This window comes from Columba livia, chromosome 1, assembly GCF_036013475.1.
Source record: "Columba livia isolate bColLiv1 breed racing homer chromosome 1, bColLiv1.pat.W.v2, whole genome shotgun sequence".
NCBI classification, from domain to species: Eukaryota; Metazoa; Chordata; class Aves; order Columbiformes; family Columbidae; genus Columba; species Columba livia.
Window position 1 is genome coordinate 156,367,174 of NC_088602.1, and position 20,646 is coordinate 156,387,819.

General features: G+C 38.9%; 1 protein-coding gene across 1 annotated transcript; it reads left to right on the plus strand.

Moving 5' to 3' along the window:
• Positions 1 to 113: 113 nt before the first annotated feature.
• On the plus strand, positions 114 to 20,646 carry RAB21 (RAB21, member RAS oncogene family). The gene is made up of 7 exons (XM_013371050.3): positions 114 to 555; positions 7,844 to 7,903; positions 8,085 to 8,192; positions 9,704 to 9,767; positions 10,597 to 10,651; positions 11,086 to 11,174; positions 12,083 to 20,646. The coding sequence occupies exons 1-7, from the start codon at positions 409 to 411 to the stop codon at positions 12,220 to 12,222; spliced, it is 663 nt and encodes a 220-aa protein (XP_013226504.3). The 5' UTR covers positions 114 to 408; the 3' UTR covers positions 12,223 to 20,646.

The following is a 20,646-nucleotide window of genomic DNA, read 5'->3' on the forward strand; positions in this document are numbered from 1 at the left end:
CCACAAGCCCCGCCCCCACCCCGCCTTCTCCCTCCCCTCCGCCACTCGTGGGCGGGGTGTCTCGTCTCCCTCGCGTCCGCCCCTCCCATTGGCGGCGCGGGGGTGCGCGCGTGACCGAGCGGCGCGTGACGTAGGAGGAAGAAGACGCCATTAGGGGGAGCGGGGCCGTCGGTTACGGTGAACGTTCTGGTTCTCGGTGCCTCTTCCTCCTTCTCTGTCCGTATCGCCGGGGCCGCGGCGGCACCACCTTCCCTTCTTCTCCCCGCCCCACGAGATACCTCTTTTCGCTCCCCAGCGGGTCCCCGTCCCGGTGGGCGGAGGTGGCGGCGGCGGCGCCCCGCGGCCTCGGTGCGGACCGTTGATGTGAGGAGGCGGCCCGGCTCGGTTCGGTTCGGCGGCGGGGCGCGGATGGCGGCGGGGGCCGGCGCAGCGGCCGGGGGCCGCAGCTTCTCCTTCAAGGTGGTGCTGCTCGGGGAGGGCTGCGTGGGGAAAACCTCCCTGGTGCTGCGCTACTGCGAGAACAAGTTCAACGACAAGCACATCACCACCCTGCAGGTGCGGGCCGCGCCGGGGGCGGGGTGGGGAGCCCTTGCCCGGAGCTACCGGGGAAGAGCGAGGTGTTGCGGGGCGGGGGTCCCTTCCCTTGCGCACTGCCTGGGGTTGCTGGCCGGTGGCAGCCCGCCCCTGCGTTGCTGTGTGCCGCTTGCCGGCCTGCGCCTTCTGCCCTGGTGCTCGGGGAGGTGTTACTCCCTAAACCCGCGCTGAGGTTTCGGTGCTTGCCGTCTTGTTTATCGCTTAACGGTGGCCGGAGTGACCACTGCCTCTAAACGGTGGCTGTCCCCTGCCGAGTTTGCTGGAAGCTGTTTTTCTGGTTCTTTTTGCGCCTCAGGCTTAAGCTTTCAGTGCTTACAAGGGCTCGTTTCTACTCTGGATATTAATTGTCTGTTTTTTCCTGTTATATGTATCAACGTCTTCGTCTTAATCTTGGGATATAGAAGCATGATTTGAAAGTAATGTTGTTATTGTAGTCGTTGGTCGTGGACTGATGACTAAGTGTTTCATAGGTGGTGCATTTCTGTTAATTATAGTCTTCCTCATGTTCTCAAACCCTAACGCTTGAACTACCTAAATAGTACTGTTTAAAGAGAACAGATTTCACCAAATGGCTTATGAGATTAAGGCTTATGATTTAATAACAGAAAAGATTCTTAAGGCTTACTTGCTTGTTATGTTATCTCCCTGAATTTTGGCCCAATTCTCAGTAGTACTGTTTGCTAACTTATAAAGAAATAAAAAGTGACCTTCCACGTATAAATGTGTGACAGGGTGTCTGCCTGAATGTTTTTTTCGTTACCTGCTAGCACTGAGTGGCATGTGTGCCATGGTACAAAATGAAATGCTTATATTGTATGTGATCTCAGAAAACATGTGTTTAATGTAGTGTTGTGGGTTATATTTTAAGACATTGGGAATGTCTCTGCTTGCTTAACCTTTTTATTTGCAGTTACACCAGTTGCACAGCATCTTTCTTAGCAGTTGTGAGAATGTATATGAAAGTGTGGTTTTAGCACGGTAATGTATACTGCTCTCAGTACATTCTTTTTCTTTGTAAATAAAGAAACAAACCCTGCCACCATGTGGGCTACTAGTGGGTTTTGAATGAATTTTGAAGGTCTGCGAACTATGAAATAGATAGTAGGTGATGCCGAAGAAGAGCCTTATGGTAGTGGTGCACTATTCCTGCAAGTTCAGGGGAAAATTCTTGTGGGCTGGGTATCTTGGAAGTATTTAATAGTGAAACTTTCCCTTAAAGCTAAAGAAACATTAGAGATGCACTAGAAACAATACAGTCAGTGTTTCATAAGCAGATACTGTTGCTCCGTTTTTACTATAAAGAGCTTAACAGAGGATGTTTTAAACTTAATTACCCTGTGTTCATATTTTGCTGTTGGATGGGTCTCTTGGTAGGTTTACTGGGTATGGTGTGGTATTTATGGCAAGGTGATTGCAACTCTGATTGCTATAGAGGTAATTGATGTTTGTTATGCTACAGGAAAGACTAGTAGCTTGTAGGTGTTAGAGCTGCAGTTGTAACTTTCATCTGAAGTGTAGCATTGAGCAAACAATCATTTGAAGTGCATCAAAATCATCATGTGTAGCTGAATTCTGATATCCCATGTAGAAAGAGCGGAGCTGAGTAGTTTATCCTGTGATGCAGCTCACTGCTGTGGTTTGTTTTTTGTTGTTAATCATATTATTTAAAGCTCTAGTGTAAAACCTAAAATCAGAAGCAAAAAGCAAGTTGGAATACAGACTTGCATCACATATGTCATAAAAGGGACCTTTAAGTGGCTCCAAAATGTAGGCAGTAAAATGTCTCTAGATACCATGGCTTGAGAGCTGTTGGTTTTGAGTGTCTGGAGGGAGCGTGCGCGTGTGTGTGTGTGTGCTTGTAGATGAGTGGAAGCACGTGCTTACACCTAATATTGAGATTTTGTTTCTCAACTGTAATTAGGTTTCTTGTTGCTGCCTGTATCTTTTAAGTATCTGCACTGTGTTTCTCAACTCATTTGCTTTTTTGTTCTGAGCTTCCTTAGCCACATATACATCTTATGGATTGTAAAATACAATGTCAATTGCTGTTGAATCATATGTACTTGTGAAGTATTATGTCTATTATTCTTGCTTTCCTATGTTTTAGAGTTCTAGAAGGAAGTTTTAGTAAGTTCTTCCACTAGTAAGTTAAATCATCCCTTAAAATAAGGAGAAACTAGGATATCTGATTAAGCAATGAAGTAACATTTTTGTGTTTTGTTTTGTTTTTTAAGATTACGGGCTTTATCTGATAAGGTGGCTTTGTCTTATGGCATCAGCTCAAAGTATTGCAGCAACTTAGTTTTGTTCCAGTAAAGACAACATTAGATAAATACTTAGTTTCTGATTCAGTAAAGAAGACATGGTGATGCACTGCATGAAAAGATCGCTAGATACTGAGACAAGAGGCTCTCCATCCACAGTAATCTGTCGCTGACTTAAAGCATGCTGCAGTACTTTTTTTTTTTTTATTCCAGTATAATTGCAACAAAAAGGGTGATGAGACTATAGCCTACTGGAAGCTTTATTTAGTGATGTTGGCTGGTGCTTCCTGCAGTGTGAGCCCAGTGATGGGGGAAGAGTGCAGGAAGCCTTTAAAATGGCCAGTGTGAATCTTCTATGTGTATCTGTGCTTCTCTATCTGAATTCTAACACTTAAATATTATTCTGTTGTGAAGTTAACCTGTGCACACCCAAACAGAAGAGTTTCTTTTGTGCTAGTAACAGAAAGTTTTTAGTGAAAGGGAGCTGTTTTTCTTCTATTCAGACTCCAACCCACCTTACCTAAATGCTAGCTGGAGGGAAATGATGAACTGAAACTTCCTTTGAGGTTAAGGGGGCTGCTGGAATGTGTTACTGTAGTTATGTTAGCTTCAAGTCATATACCTAGGATGTTGATGACCTGCAAATTGATTTTAAAGTAGCTATAGATTCACATAAGAAAACATTTATCTAGAAGAATGAGAAAAAGCTGATACAGGGAAGGTAGGGGTTTTGCAGGCAATAAACACTATACATGCCCTGTTGTCAGACCTGGTAGGACAGTTAAAATCAGTTCCCATTGTTTGAAATATTGAGGTGTTCTTGATAAAATGATTTTAGGCTATAAATTGATATCAAGTGAACTGTGCTGGAATTATTCCAGTAATAAAACTACTGTCAAACTATTTTTTTTTTAATTCAGGTAGACGCTTTCTGCTAGTTAATTACTCAAGATAAATAAAAGTCTTGTGTACCAAGTTCTCAAGCATGGGAGGACTGTGAAATATTTAACCCAAGAGAGCCACTGATGTTGTGCAAATCGTACTGTACAGATCCTGATTGCTTTGGTGGATATCTGGAGTCGGGGGGGAGGGGAGGAAGGGGACAATGCAGGGAGATCCAGTGCTATATGCAGTGTTCATATACGTGGCTTGCCTCTGGTGACGTGGTCCAGGGGCAGGTGACATACACCTGCTTTTATTCAGTGACTTTCAAGAGATTATTTTTGGACTGGTATTCCTTGTGTTTGACTTGGACCCCTTTACCAGCTCTTAACAGGGCCTGATGGACATGTGAAACTGAGCTCCTAGAAGACAGAAAATCTTTTTCTTTCTTTTAATTCTACAGGCATATAAAGAACATGTGATTTTCTCTTATCACATTGTCCTTTTATGTGTATAAGTATTCTTCAGACCAGTTATAAGACAGTAGAGTCAAAATACCAAAATTAATAGCTTTGTTCAAGATCCTGTTTTTAAGATTATTTTTCTCTAACTGTGGTCATATACGTTTGTGGGTTTTTGGAAGCGCTAGTGAAAAACAAATTCCCATAGTAATAAAAACAATATGGAAACCAGTTACTGATTGTTAATTGAGTCACAACTCAGACTTAAGTCTGTAGTACTCAATTTGGTAAATCCTTGGGAGACTAGGAAAAACATTAAATTCCCTTCAATATGTAATTACGTAATGCTGTCTAGACTGTAGTGACTTCCAAGGCTTTGACATTCTTGGCAACTGATTTTTTTCCTAAACTATCTCAGAACAGTACTTAAGGTACTTCTTTCCATGTTGGGTTCCCCCAGAATTTCTAAAAAATGTGTGGTCTTGCTGATCATCTCACTTTTTTGCTCTCTAACCTCAGAATGAGTGAAGAGTAGTAACCATGCTCTTCTGTGAGTCAAATGGAACTTGGAGGGGGTGGGGTGTTAAAGAAGATACTGGCTGGTTTGCCTTTGGCATGTTTGCCTCCGTGGCTGTAAAATACATTCTACTGGTGGTTAATATGCCAAGCTTACCCATTCCTGTTAACTCAAGAACAGAGCCTGCTAACAGTGTTCTTGAAGTATATGAACACAAAGAAGTAGAATGAAGCATTTAATCTTCAGTACAGTATTGACTGCTTCTTGCAGCATGTTCACAAAGCCTTCTGCTCATGACTACGTCAAATACCAGGTTCCAGTCTTGTTGTCAGGCAAGCTTTGCACAAACTTGCTTGTCATCAAGATATGTGATATAGAATATTGTTTTTTGTTTTGGTTTGGTTTTTTTTTGCTAGGGGCCAAAGTCTTTAGGTAGACTGAAGCTTAATTTGTACAAATTGATCAGGGTTTAATGCAGAGAGCAAGTATAGTTGGCAGTCTCCTGTGGATTATTTTTTAATTTTTTTTTTCAGGAGACACTAGAAAGTCTTTCTTGAATGTATGGGTTTTCGAATACTTGGGCATATAGAAAAGGAAATACTCTGTTCTTAGTGCTAAAAGACTGTATTGCAATCAAAAGCTGTAGAGACCTGAAGAACTGGTGATGCTTAAGTTAAACTTTTCTATGGTGATAAGCATACTTTAATATTTGATAGATAGCACAACTACATTTACTATTATTTGGGCCAATGTCTAAAGCCATGATGACATAACTTTATGGATATTTAGTTCTCTGTGTTTTTTAAATATAAATCCAGTTTCTGTGAAGGATTTTTCTGCCTTTTGGTACAGACACTTATGTGAAATTCATCAGCTGAGCAGATTTGATTGTCAGTGTTGTGACAAAGCAAACGGTGCTCAGAAGAGCGCTTTCTTTGAGATTTACAATAGAATATCAAGTACTGTAGTATAGCAGATCATTAAAATATTGTCAGGCAAGCTTGGTTCATTCTGCCTAACCATAGCTTCTCTTAATGTGGTGAACTAAAACTTTTGAAGTCACTGCCAAGATTTTGGCTTTTACACTGGTGTAGTAGAACAAATGATGGTATGTAGACACTGATCTGATAATTGTTAGGGACAGCTAGCTGGCTACTTTCTGAAGAGTTTTTGATAAAGAATTGAAGTTTTCCTGATGTTTAAGATTTGCTACTCTTCTGTTAAGCCGTTTGTTACAAGTAGGCTGAAGTGTTAAATACTTTTAATGTGCTGTCTGGAACTTTTCCTGAAGTTGACTTATGCCACCTCACTGTAGACTGAAAGGGTAGTATTAAAGCTTTATGTTGAATACAGTGGACATAATGATTAGTTCTCTATCTCCTCTTGGAAAGTTTCTGGGTGTTTTTTTTTCTTCTGGTCTGTCTTTTCTCCATCCTAGTGGTGTCAAACTCATTTTTACCAGGGCTCACATTGGCCTTGTGGTTGCCTTCAAAGGGAGTAGGAGTAGTTACATTTATATGGTTCTAAAATTACATTCAGCCCTTTGAAAGCAACCACAAGGCTGATGTGGCCCCTGGTGAAAAGGAGTTTGACACCCTTGCTCTGTCTATCAGACTTCATAGAAAGCTTTGGGGGAGGGTACAATTTACCTCAAAAGACAAAAGTCTATTGAATCATCTCTCCGTAGGTCATACAAATGACCTGATGTTAGGGAAGTAGCTGAAGAGCAGGAGCTGCTCTAGCAGTTGAGTGTTGGATAAGTTTAAAACAGGCAGCACTCCAGAGAGGCACTTTCACAGCAGTTTAGGTTGGTGTAAACTGAACTGCCATGGTCATCCGTATGTGTACCAGTTGCTTGAACCGGCCTGCTGCTTAGCTACGCAAGCAACTGGTCTGTCCCATGACACTTTCCACATACACATTACTTGTGTGATGCCTGGTCTGTGCTAGTACAGAGAGCTCATGTTGAGCTGCTACAGTCCAGCTTAAAGTAATCTAGAATGAATGTCTCATAAGACACCACCACTGAGTGAGTACTTGTTTATATCCAAATGCAAGTTGAGGTGAAGCTGAAAGGAAAACTGAGTATAGGATAAGAAAAAAGAAAGAGGTTAACCGTGGGCAACTGAATTGTCTGGTGTTAACCTGTTACTTCTAGTCTTCAGAACAGAGGGATCAGGTTTCTAATGGATCAGCTCCTGTTCTAGCCTATTAAACTTGTATTGAATTATACCTCGGTTTAGCCACTGAATTATACACTTGGTAACAGAGGTGATGTTTGAAAATGTGGATCATGCAGGCTTGGAGAAGAACAAACATACTCTTGGGTTACTGAAATTAAACTGATCTTGCAGTACGTTCTCATCCTGTGAAATGTTTTCAGAAGATAATGTATTAGAATTCTTAGAGCAACTTGTATGCTTATTCTGAGGCTTTCTTACACTGCCACTTGCTTTGCTTTTGTATGTTAGCTGAGAAGCATATCACTGATCTTTTAGGACCAGTGTCTGGGGAAAGAAAAATGAAGGAAAAACAAACAAACCACTACTGCTCTGAAAAAGCCCTCCCAAAACAGAGGGAGAGAATTGTGGGCTCACCTCACCAGGGGGGAGGAAAGAAAAGATACATACAAGGAGATTTCCAGAATACTAGTGTTTTGAGATTTTTAATGGTAAACTCAGACTATTTTATTTTGTTCTTGTAACTCACTAATAGTGAACTACTTTGCCTAATTCCTGCAAATTAAAAATCCTGTTTTTCTGGTTCCTACCCAAACTTCATGTGCTCACATGAAATGCTTTAAGTTCAGCTTGGATTTACCAGTGTTGTGAATTCAGACTCTTGCCACACAATTCTCTTATCCTTTCTAAATAATTCATATCAACAGCAAAAAGATGTAGTAAATGATTGGCTTAAGCCAAATTTATTTAGAATAGACTCCTGGCAAAGTGTAGTGAAATGACTAACTGGTTTAGTGTTGACTCAGCCTTCTGGCTTAAAGAGTATTTTGATCCAGAAATCTGTTTTTTATTGGTTCAGATGGCTTTATTAGTAAATTAATCTGAAGTCAAATAAGACATTTGTGTGTAAAACTTAACCCTGATCTGTGTTTTTTTTTTTTCCAGGCATCTTTTCTTACAAAGAAGCTAAATATTGGTGGGAAAAGAGTAAACCTTGCAATATGGGTACGTTTACTTTCCTGATTTACCTCCCTTAGCTAATTAGAATATTTTTCCTGAGAAATCATGTAGGTTTACTAGAACCCAAATGTTAGACACTTCTTAATAAAGTAAAATTTCAAAGTATTTGGAGTTTCTTGATTATTTGTTTTGTCTTAACTGCTAACAAGTGTATTTTTAAATGCAGGATACAGCTGGTCAAGAAAGATTTCATGCATTGGGGCCCATCTACTATAGGGATTCTAATGGCGCTATTCTAGTATATGATATAACAGATGAAGACTCTTTTCAAAAGGTACTGGGTGGATTTTTATCTCTGAGGTGTAAACTGATTGAAATATAACTTGTGATATGAGCATGTAAATGGGAATCTTCTGTTTCCAGCAATAGCAATATATCTTACGTCTGCAAATTTGGACCATGTAGTGGAAGTATACATATTATTAGTATTCTTTTAAAGGCTGACTTCTTCAGTCTACTAAAGTTCTAGCAGGGTTATTTAAAGAACACCAGATAAATGAGTTACCTGTGACAGACCATAAATATAAACCAGTACTGTTGTGATAACATGCAGTATTGATATCTACTATATAAACCAAATTACTGAAAGATGTTTAGTGGCATGGCTTTTGACATATCTGAGAACTCTGTAATACAAAATAATGGAAACATTACTTTCTCAGTGATAATAGATGTTTGGACTTCAAATCCTCATCCAAATGTATTTGATTAACTATTTTTCAGCAGTATTGCTTGATCAGTTTGGGCAGGTGAGTTTTATCCAACCCTGTGTCAAATTGGTGCTATCACTCTGTAGTATGTTCCAGCTGAAAACTAATGACACTCTTTACTAAGTGAGTAGTTTGTCTCCAATTAGCTTGTCACAAAACCAGTAGCACTTCTGTGTAGAGGAGTAAGAAAAGGAATAAGAAATTGTGGTTATATGGGCAAGGCTTGGGTTAGCAGTGATAGAAGTAGTATAAGGGTACAGTTCCACAACAGCTTGAGTAATTTAAGTAGTCTGATGTGGGGCAAGTAAAGCACTTGTGCTAGCAGTTAAACTCTTATCCCTTATCTGCAGAACTGTGCTGACTTGTGAGTACTACTTCAACTTGTGCCTTTTCATGTTGAGCCCTACTTAGTAAAATTCTGTGATATCAAAACAATTTATCAGAAAAAAGAAGGAACGTTAATTTGCATAAATTTTTGTATAACTACATCTGTATCGTGTATGCTAACTATTTTTGGGTTCTTGAAGTGGTTGCCTCTCTTCCCAACTTAAATTCCCTTAAAACAGCAGTCCCTAAGTCAATGCAGTGATCATACAACTTGAAAGCATGATAACAGATACCATCAGCTGACTCAACATTCTTGACACATCTGTTCTCTAAGGAAACAAACATCTGTTATAAGCTAACCTGAACAACTCAGTTCAGGTACCTCTACCTTTTAAGTACTATTTGTGATCTGTCAATAAGTGTTGGTAAGAGATCACATACCTGACCTAGAATGGCCAATGCAGTGAACTTGTTCTTTGGAGTGGGGCTAACATGAGTGTGGCAAGTTATTTCTAGAGTAACTTAATTTTATCGTAGTCATTTGCTCTTAATTTCAGTGGCAAACTAAAACCTGCTGAACAAGAGCCATGCATAGCTGTCTAAAGATTATTTTGCCTATCTGTGTTGCTCTAATCATGTTTATTTCAGGTTCAGCATAAACACTTAATGAAGAAAATGGGTCAGTTCTGCAACACCTGAGCTAGTAACGTAGCGAGTGAAAATAAACTTACCTCTGGTCTTTTTGCAGGTAAAAAACTGGGTTAAGGAATTAAGAAAAATGTTGGGAAATGAAATCTGTTTATGTATAGTAGGTAAGTATTTTTTTAACATGAGGTTCTAATGACTGAATCAGATATTTATTTTGATTAATAGCATCTTTCAAACAACTGCTTTGACAGCTTGTCCATGGGAAGGGGTTAAGTTTATGTTAACTTGATAATTAATGTTCTCTTGGAGCTACAAGTTTCAGATGATCACACTGAGGAAAACAAGAGTTTCTTGGAAAAACAAGGTGTTTAATGAAGCAATGTCAGAAGTGCATGGTACAGACACCTGCAGATTGTAGTTTAACAAAGAGAAACGTAAACCTCAAATGTGTATTATCCCTTCTTGCAAGTACTCAAATGTCATGTTTTTTACTGTTCTTAGTGGCATAAACTAGGTGCTTGTCTCTTTACATAACCAAGTGCTTGGGGGTGGAGTGAGTCTTAAAGCTTGGATATTTCAAGGCAAACAGAAACCAACATAAATACTGGGTTTAGATTTTAAAATCAGATCTTGTGGTTAAAACCCTTTCAGGAAGGTAGGTGTATGCATATTCTACAAAAACTACCTCTGCAGCACAGATAAACTGCCTAGTAAATTAAAAAGAAAAGCAGAAGGCTGGATCAGTGGTTTATATGGACATATTTAGCTATCCTAATCTTTCTACAGAAGTAGGACTTGATCTTCAGTGCCTGTAAAAGCTTGAGTGAAAGGGGATTCTTAAACCATGTTGTTGTCTTCCAAATTTGGAACTGTAAGAGTCAGTCTTTACTGGCACAGCTTGTAAGAAAATGATGGGGTACAAGGGTTACATGACTGCTTTCTTTTGGGAAGTTTTTGAGTACTAAGATTTGAAGGATAACTTGTTTCCAACAGGTAACAAAATAGACTTGGAAAAAGAGAGACATGTTTCAGTGCAAGAAGCAGAAACGTAAGTCACACCAATTATTAATAGAAACAGTCATTGCAGAATTATGCTGGAGTAATAAACCTGTGATGTTGTTAATGACTGGCAGACATAAACCAGCAGTGCCCAGCTGGTTGCTGTGTTAAGTGTTCTGCTGGTATCTGTGTCCCAAAATGTCCTTCCTGACCAAAATGTAACTTGGGAGTTGTACATGATTAAAGTCAACAGTAGCACTTTAAATGCATTACTAGACATGAAATTTTCTATATTTCATCTAGTGTTTTTCATATATCTTGGCAGTTTTAACCAGATAATTCCCTTTTTACATTAAATCAGCATATATAGATTAACTGAACTCAGCATAAAACCTCTTGAGATCATCTTTCTGCTTCATATGAAGTGGCTTAGAAAGATTGAGTCCTTCACTACAATGAAGTTCTGTATCTGTGTTCCTACAGGTATGCTGAATCTGTTGGAGCAAAACATTATCATACTTCAGCTAAACAGAACAAAGGAATTGAAGAACTGTTTCTTGACCTTTGTAAAAGTAGGTATTATCTAGTTTGTTGGTAAAGAGGTCACTCACAAAATGCTCAAGGCTTCCAAAGGCTTAAAATTGAATGGAAGAAACTTCATATGAGCTATTAAGAACTGGCTATCTGAGTGTACTTGAAGCCACCTATGTACTGTAACAGCTATGGAAGCTTTATGTATGGATGCTTACAATATTGTGAATTCATGCTGTACTTCAAAAGTGTCTTTCTGTCACTTTGGAGTACTGACTGCTGTTTCACTCAGCATGTGTAAATAGTAACTTCAGAGTTCATGTGACTGGTCTGACTGTTGCCTGCTTCGTGCCCTTTGTTTCACCCTCTTTCAAAATTCTCCTCAAATTGTGTCAACTGCAAATCATAAACTCAGAGTTGTAATGTTGCAAATTTTACCCAGCAGTCTAAGCAAACGGTAAGTATCACAGAATGTAGGATTAAAAACATTGTAACACAGGGAAGCTGTCTCATTCTATGTGCTCTTGTGATACAAGAATCTAAGCAAAACTTCTCCTGTGTGTCTGAAGAGTAGGTTGAGGATTTTTTTGGGGGAGGGTAGTGGGGTGGTATATGTGTGCTATGTGGGGGTTTTTGTTTGTTTTCTTTTTTTAAGATGTTTTTTATATGGGTGGGTAAATCTAGTTTTTGAAGTCACTTTCTCCAACACATCTGACCATGTAAGGTCTCATTTAGTCATCAGGGTCTACTGAATGCTTTGTGCCTTAGCAAGAAGATTTAAGTATGTTCTTGCAGCTATGCCATGTGATACCCGAGTACTTACTTCTGCATAATAAACAGGAGAACTAGTCTTGCTGAATTTTGTGGATATAATTCAAATAGATTAAGATCTCAAAGAGTTGTGTAAAAATGCAGTGGAATGTCATCTAATACATTTCTTCCTTTACAGGAATGATAGAAACTGCTCAAGTGGATGAAAGAGCAAGAGGCAATGGTTCCAGTCAGTCAGGAACAGCAAGGCGAGGTGTACAGATCATTGATGATGAGCCACAAGTACAGAGCAGTGGAGGGTGCTGTTCTTCTGGATAATTATAAGACTGTGCATCACTGCCCTCTCAATATGAAGACTGCCATATTCCAAGTCACGCATTCTTTACCAATGGAGTAATAGAATTAACAGTATTTAAAAATAATCACATGTAACACTGCAGAGACCTTAAGTGCTAAACTAGTGGCGTCTGTGACCAGAGAATTGGCATTTTCTACAGTGGTTAACAAAGCAATTACCGATGGCCTTTTTACATATTTTTCTTTAATGAGGAGTAATATGCATGTAGAAAAGACCTACTTAAAGGCTTCATTTATATTCTTTTAAATCAGATCATTATTTAATAACTTATACACATTGTTGTTGGAATGGTATATGTTTTTGCAGCTCTTTGTATTTTGTGGTAGATTGAATTGTATCACTTCTAAAATGCAAATTGATTTTTTTTTTTTAATTAGCAGATATCTGAAGTAATATTTTTGCAGGGCCTCTACAAGCCTATAACTGTCAACTACTTTGATATATTCTGTTCATCCTGTATGCCAAGTTGGTAAAATGTTGTAAATTACATATTAAATATTTTATCTGCTTTTACAATTGCAGGTGAAGAAATATGTACATCAGTCTTGTCAGTGATTGTGAAGTGAATAAGTCAGTGAAAGATGCAAGCTTTTCATGTGTACTGTTGAATTGCTCATTCTATTCCCCCTACCTGAAAACAGCTTTTTTTTTTGTATGTTCATAGCTACAGCACTTTTTTTTTAAGCCTTTTCTGGCAAACAGCAGTGTTTAGAGTACACCCTTAGTGGGAAGGGAAGGCTTCCTTAGGCTGCTCTTTAACATTGAGGTGTTTGACTCCCAGCTGAAACAGTTGGCGCATGCATATATCTTGCCTCTGCAGTTACTTTGGCCTCTCAGGATATCCCCAGAAAGTCAAAGCAACTTTAGCTCTCATCTGTCTGGTAGCCAGTAAACCAGATGCATGGGAAACTCTTAAGCTGCATTAATACATTTGTGTCCCAAGGCAGCATTATAAACTATTAATGAGCATAATTTCTTTCCCCTGTATCACAGGTTTTGAGTGAACAAATTAATTGGCATTAACTAGAACTGCTTCTGATTTGGAGTGATTAAGTAGAAGATATGAAACTTCCTAGATGTAATTGTAACTTTAAGGATACTAGACAGAACTGAATTTACTCCTGACTTGCTCTTTCTCTTGTAAAGTGTATTGAAGCCCACTTAAGTTTGGGGGAGGAGGGTTTTCAGAAACAAAGTGTATGAACTACTGTCACAAAGGAACACAAATGGTGGTAGCTGAAACTTCAGAATGTTTTGTGCTCTGACTTTTTTTTACTTAAGTTGTCATGCTTGGAAAATCAGTAAAGGTGATGTCTATGACAAAATAGAATATTCCTTGGCCTTCCTTTTTCTGAAGGGTGGAATTAGTATCGCATATGAATGCATTGAGTGGTGTGGGTATGTTCTGGTGCACAAAAGGAGGAGCAGTAACTAATTAATCTGATGTGTATGTCAGACAGCACATTTCTTATAATAGATGGCTTTGATACAGACTGGTCATCATGCACTTTCTCCCTTTCTTTCTGCCTGAACTATGGTGTAGATAGTTTCTATTAAGCTACCATTGCCATGCTCTTCTGACATGGTTGTATGCATGATGGACAATGGTGATCTGTTCATGCTAGTGAAGATGAAGTTTGACTGCACAGAGCATTGGTGTGAAACTGAAGTCCATGATTATATGTGTGAATATGTAGAAACACCATTAACATTCTTGTATTTTGTCTAACTCAACAGCGAGCCATGTTCCAGAGTTGAAAATCAGGTTAGTTTGATCTAAAACCAGTACCTTCCAATCCATACAGTTAGATGAAATTCAATCTTATAAATGATACAATATTGATCTGAGGAGTGAAATTGGCAAGACTATGTTCAAGACTGGAATCACCTCATAATAGGAGGTCCAGGCTTTTTAATTCAAGTTCCCTTTTTGCAGACATGGAAAAAAAGCCAACCAAACAAAAATGCAACCAAAAAACCCCCACAAAACTAAAAAACCCTAATTTTGACTAGTGAAACTTCCTTAACAACTAGACTTCATAGGCAGATGCATCATGAGGGCTTACCTACACCAGAGGATACGTATTCTCTCCAGAGCAGAGCTTCTGCCACTTTATTGAAGTGGACAGATGCAATTCTGATCTGGGAATTAATTACCCAAGAGATGTTGTTTGACTACTTTGAAATAGAGGCAGTGTGTAGAATATATCTTTCTGCCTGCAGCTAAAGAGTTTTCCTTTTATTCTGTGGTATGGGTGTTCTGTGTGATTTCTCTCAATTACAAAACTAACAAGGCAATGTTGAAACTAAATCTTAAGTATCTTACAAAACTAAAACTACTAGTACTGAAAATTAATGTGAGGGTAAGGAAGCTGACAATTTTGTAGGATTAAAAAAGGTTCTGGTTGCTGTTAGCAAAATACTTTTAAAAATAAGTTGCCAGAAATTATTTTTCTTAAGGAAGCTACAGCATGAAAATACTCGTTGGAACCTTCCTGTCTAAGCTGCGGTTTGGTTGGACTTTGTTTAAGGAAACTTAAAACCTGGGCTTAGCACAGTATCATATTACCTTACAGAAGAAGTATAGTTTTATGAAGTCAGGGAAGTTGTCCTCCAAGACAAAACATTATGAATTGTGTAGACTGGTTAACATAAGTCTTCAGCTATTCATTGTTAGCAGGTAAAATGTAACAGTTTCAGGAAAAAGCATCTTTAAGATATCTGGAGTGTTCTCTGTATTAAATGTATAGAAAAGCACAGAGTGTGCATTTCTAGATTTGAGCAGGTTCTTACTCAAGTAACCTGTGTGGTTTAGTTTTCAAGAGTCTTGCATTTGCTGGAATCTGTCTAGATTGCCTGGTTTGCATGTCTTAAGGAAAAGTGTTTTCTTGCTAACTTCTGTTGCTGAAAACAAGCTATTTTTCATTCTTCTGAGAAGAGTGCAGGAGAACAACTTGGTTTGTCTTTAGAAAATACCTCTACTGTGGGATAGATAATACCAGGCAGACACCTACTATAGCATAAAGTAAACACCAAGCACACTGCCTCAGAGTAGATCTTGACAAACGTTAAGTCAGACATTTTTTGTTACAGTATATGATTACAAATACCTTTCTAAAAAAAATTACGTATTTACTCCAAGTCTTGATGCTGCTGCTATGAGTACTTCAGCTACCTATGTAACTTTATCACTTACTGAAATAAAATCCAACAAACCAAAGTCCAAAAACTTTAATGCAGCAGTGTGTATCTCTTATTAGCAGTTTTCATGTTGCACTTAGGCTATAGTTCAAAAGTTATAAAAGACCAGACAGATTCAGATGAAGAGACACTAATGAATTCGGATGTGTAGTACTTGGAGATGTGTGTAACTAGCTGTGAAGGCTGGGGACAATTACTTGGATTTGCAGTGAACTCACATAGGGTACCAAAATGGAGACATCCCGTGTCCAGATGAAGAGCATTGGCTTGTCTCTTGAGTGTTGCCTTGATTACACACTCTTTCAATGTTCACACATTATGGGCAGGCATTCTTGCTTACTACTGCTTGAAAAACTGTCCCTTAGCCCTTTTTATCCTGCCACTTTTGTTGTTCTAGGTGTTTAACTTGTTTTCTTCAAGCCTACAGCTCTTGAAGAAAACTAGTAATTCAATTTCTACTTTAGATCCAAGCCAGATGAACAAAGCTTTGCATAAAGGTATGAAGTCACAGGAGGTGATCAGAGCTCAAATGGAGTTCTCTGAAAGTGTTCGATGTTGTCGTAAAAAAACAGTTTGAAGAAGGTGAGAGGCATGGAAGTCCTGCTTGAGGATAAAGGAAGGTCAGGAATCTCCATGACCTGAAAGCAGTTAAGTGTTATGAATGATAGAGTATGGGAATAAGAGAGTTGGAGCCAGCCACCTCTGTTATTTTTCTTTTTGTGGAAGGATAAGGAAAAGTAGGAAGAAAAAGGCAAGTAGGAAAAATTGAAGGTGCTGGTAGGGGTCTGCTGAGTGAGATGCCATTTCTTGGTGGAGTTGCTAGCATGGCTTCTCAGCAATGGTAGTTGCCTAATTCAAGACTTTTCTAAGATTACTTCCTAGGTGGTTTTTCATTCATTGAAATACCATTATTGCTTCATTAAAGAGAATACAACTAACTTTGAATGGGCTTTCAGAAACAATACTAACATACTTAATTTTACTAGAATATGCTAATTTATGAGCTGTTTACAGTTAACTGACTTTGTTAAGTCTAAGTTTCCATCAGAGTATAGGCTTTATTTTCCTGTTAAGTCAGGAAATGTCTTTCAGTGAGGATAACTTTTACTGCAGTTGTGGTAAGGATTTGCAGATAGAAGACAGAGATCCTTGGCACCAGTTGCTGCACAAGCTCAGCAAAGACAGCCCCAAAACTCACTCTTTGTGCTGGGCACTGTTGCTCATGCTACTTCAGGGCATTCTGCTCCACATCAGGATTCTTCCTCTGAGACCAACCTGTGCATCTTGGTGACGTAGCCATGTACCAAATCTAGGCTTTTTCTGTCAAATAATACTGAAGTATAATTTTCCTTCGTGTATTTTTGGAGCTGTCATTGGCCACTGTATTGAGCAGAATGAGATGGAAAAGCAGATTTTCAGAGTTGGGGAGAATCTGGAATGTTTCTTGAGTTAACTTGGAAAGTGAGAATCTATGACGAAGGTATTATTCTGTCCAAGATAACTGAAAATATTTTGGCTTGGCAAAAGTTTATTAATCTGAATAAAATTATAAATTGCTCTACTTGCAAAATGAAAATTTCAAGCTGATCTGTTTTGATTCTAGATTTTTTTCTAAGGCTTAAGTTTACCAAACTTGGCCAAAACCTTCAATTGATTGGCATATTCTGCAGCCCTAAAATAATGCCTGTAACTGTAGGGAGGAACTGTGTACTCATTTGTGTTCTACTGGACAGTTTGAAGCTTTGTTTGTATTTATTCGATATCAGGATGTTGACAGACTGCAAAAATAATTGTTTTCATCTATTCCCGCTGCTTTGCGCACTTATGCAAGCGGCATGACCTGATGCAGCTGCAGAGCGAATGTGAAGAGAGAGCTTCAGACCCTCTCCTTGCTTGTTGGCTGCACTGATCCTTCTTCTTTATGAATTACTAAAGGAAACTTCCATGCCAGAGATCCCCCTGGACAAGAAAGGAAACAGGTGTTCTCTGCTTGCTTCTCTAGTTTATCTAGACAGTGATAGGCACTACAGCAATAATACCCAGTTCCTCAGTTTGAGAATATTGGGTTTTTTTTCTAAATAGAAGCTTTTCTTCTTGACAAATCAGTTTTTGCAGTCTATCTAGTCCAACTGATCTTTTGCAAGGGGTTCTCATGCTTCATTGTAGGTCTCCCGGAAGCAATGCAGTTTGAAAGTTATGACAACAGAGGATGATGACTAACAGTATTCCAACAGTCTTCCCCAGCAATTGGTCATATCCTGTCTCCAAACCAGTGAAGGGAGACTATGGTAAGCTTAGTAAGTCCTTGCTACCTCTGGTACCTGACTTCTGATTCTTGGATATTGGAAGTCACATAGAAGAAATCCAGGTTGAGAGGATTGGAGAGAGCAAGAACTACTTTCTCATCTGTTGCCAAGTAGTTGATACTGTGTGACAGACACAAACTGATGTACTAGATATCTTTTGAGAGGTTGAGACTGTTGAATTGCAGCCCTTTGGCTTCAAGTTTACTATCACTTGATTCTGAAAGGTCAACAAATTTGGGACTCACAGTGGAAGAGAAAAAGTAGTTTCTCTTTTTCAGAACAGGAAACATAAGAAACTGCCTAATCAGGCTTTTCTTAGTGGAAAGAGAAGAGGAAAGAACTTGATACCTAAATCTTAAAGAGCTGTCAGTGCTATTTGATCATATAGGCATTATAATGACTGTGTTACTGGATTTTTCTCATCAGCTTATCAGGTTCAATTGAATAGAATACTTTTCTATGAACCCAGGGAAAATGTTAGCAGGGCAAAACCCAACACTGCAAAGGACACAATGTTTTTAATATGAGGTAACCTGACATTGTCAAATGTTGTAGGAATATTCTATTTGTGAATAAAAGAAATTTTGGAGGAAAGAAGTACCTAGCAGAGGCTTTACAAACCTTAACTTTCTCAGTGCATTGCTGCAGCTGGAGTTCTTATATACGTTTTGGAGTATTTTACATACCAGTGCAATTGCATGAAGATATTTCTATAAAAATTGATTTCAAATGATCCATCAATGAGAGAAACAAGGACTTCTTTAGCATGGCTGCTATTTTATCAATGCCTAATACTAAAAGTGCAAATGCATGTTGGTGGAAATGGATCAATAGAAAGCAGTAAAAATGTGTACTGAAAATGAATACAAGAAAACAGAGCTGGAAAGTCTTGTTACTGTCATATCTGAAAATTATTATCTCTTATATTTCAGTAAGTCACAGAATTTGAAACTTGATGAATAAAGTGGTCCTGAAAATTACTGGAGTTTGGGGGCAGTGGCCTGGCTTGCAAAGAGATTTGGTGAAAACTGGGACCGCAGGTTTTTATGTTACAAATACAGTGACAAATTTCTGAACCCATCGGAGTATGATATGATGAAAGATGGCTTTAGGATGCCAAACCAGGCTCAGTGAGGTTGCTCTACATTATGCTAGCATATACCCCAGAAACCATAGTGTGAGCAGGGATCCCTCAAAATGCAGTTTTGATTCTCAAAACTGGTCTTTGGCAGCCCAGAACAGTTCATGAGGAAGAAGCATTTGCTGTTGAACAACATTTGCCAGTGTAATGACAGCCCCAGGCATGCTGCCTGTGTGCTAATGCAGCAGCAAAAACAAATCAAATGTGGAACCAAGGGTCAGGACTGGGATTTTTCCGCCAGTTCTGTGTTTGTATCCTACCAATATCCTGCCTCTACAATGAATGTTTGTGCACACTTCCTTAGTGAAAATTGCTGTTCAGCTGTGCTGATGCTGTGGATTTGAACTGGATGGACATCGTGAGTGAAAGCAGCAAGCAACAGGAAAAGCAGGGCAAGATCAGGGGAGTTTGCACAAGTTCATGCTTTGGCTGTTCTTAGCCCTTTCACTTGCACTTTGAAAAAGTGAGTAGCTGTATCTACTATCTTTGCGGCAGAAAAGTTTTCTATTTCGTGAGATGTCTTTTTTTGTGAAGAAACTAAAATCTTAAGAGCTTTTTAGGGTAAAAGTGTAGTTCCTTCACAGATCTGTCAGCATTTCATTAAAGAGGCTATAATAAGTGGTGAAGAGTAAGTGTGCTGCCTGTAGTTACACCCTGCAATCAGAGTCCTACAGTGAATGTTTCAAATAGCAAGAAGCAGCAGAGTATCCAATGCACCTCTGATTGCCAGTCTACTCTCCCCTTGTTCTGTGACACAGAGTAATTGCAAAACAAGCCTCAATGCTAAGATGTGCCCATACTGGTTAGATGAGTTGGTTTGAGGTTTAAAATTACACTAAATTGTACTTTGATTGGTTCATTCAAGGAATCTTTAACTGTTGGATGTGCCAGTCAAAGTATGTGCCTACTGCAATGTTTGGCACCATGGGACACTGATTCTTTTTCAGAGATTTAGAGCTTTCAGCTTGGGAAATGATCTCTGAAGTGGATTATGATGGCAAGCTAAGAGAAAGAAGGAAGTACTGTGTTAGTAGAACAGACCCATCTTTAGCGTTGCTTTTTCAACGGCCAGGATGAAATACAGAATTGACTATCCCCACCCTAAAACAATTGTTCCGTTAGTTTCCTGCTCTTTCCAGGAAGTGTTGTAATGCACATGTACAAGCGATGGGGTTCCTACTATTTATCTTTGCTTTCTGCATTCCTAGTCCTGGCAATACTAGTTGGTGCCAACTACCAAGCAACAGATCAGTTTCTGTTTAGTCATCACTCTTGGGTAACTTCCAACTTGTCTCTGTGGAGCCTGATGCAATCATGAATCTCTCCTTGCATGACAAATGCAGAGCATTTCACGTTGGTATCTGCTCTGCTTCTTTTATATTAAAAAAAATAATAATAATAATAAATGTTTCTTGTCCCACTGAGAGAATGAAACTATTGTAAACTTGTGATCAGTTGTACCAACTGTTATGTTTTCTTATGACAAGTCTTGTATGTTTTGGGGTGTTTCATATTCTGAAATTCTATTAATCCTTGATATGCACAGATAAAAAACTACCATGGTCACAAACAAGAACTCACAACTGTGGTTGTGGATGTACAAAATGTGACATAGTGCAAATAGCTGAAGAAATCTTATCATCCAGTGTACTGCCTTCATGTCTTGTTACATCTCCACGCCTCCACACTCTAAATACAAATAAATGCTGGTGAGGAAAGGGATTTCCTTCCTTTTA

What these genes read in the sequence shown, in the direction of transcription:
- RAB21 (XM_013371050.3), top strand. Translation starts at nt 409, where the DNA reads ATGGCGGCGGGGGCCGGCGCAGCGGCCGGGGGCCGCAGCTTCTCCTTC. An exon ending in ATGAAGACTCTTTTCAAAAG is followed by an intron (nt 8,193 to 9,703) that starts GTACTGGGTGGA and finishes GTCTTTTTGCAG; the next exon opens with GTAAAAAACTGGGTTAAGGA. An exon ending in GTTTCTTGACCTTTGTAAAA is followed by an intron (nt 11,175 to 12,082) that starts GTAGGTATTATC and finishes CTTCCTTTACAG; the next exon opens with GAATGATAGAAACTGCTCAA.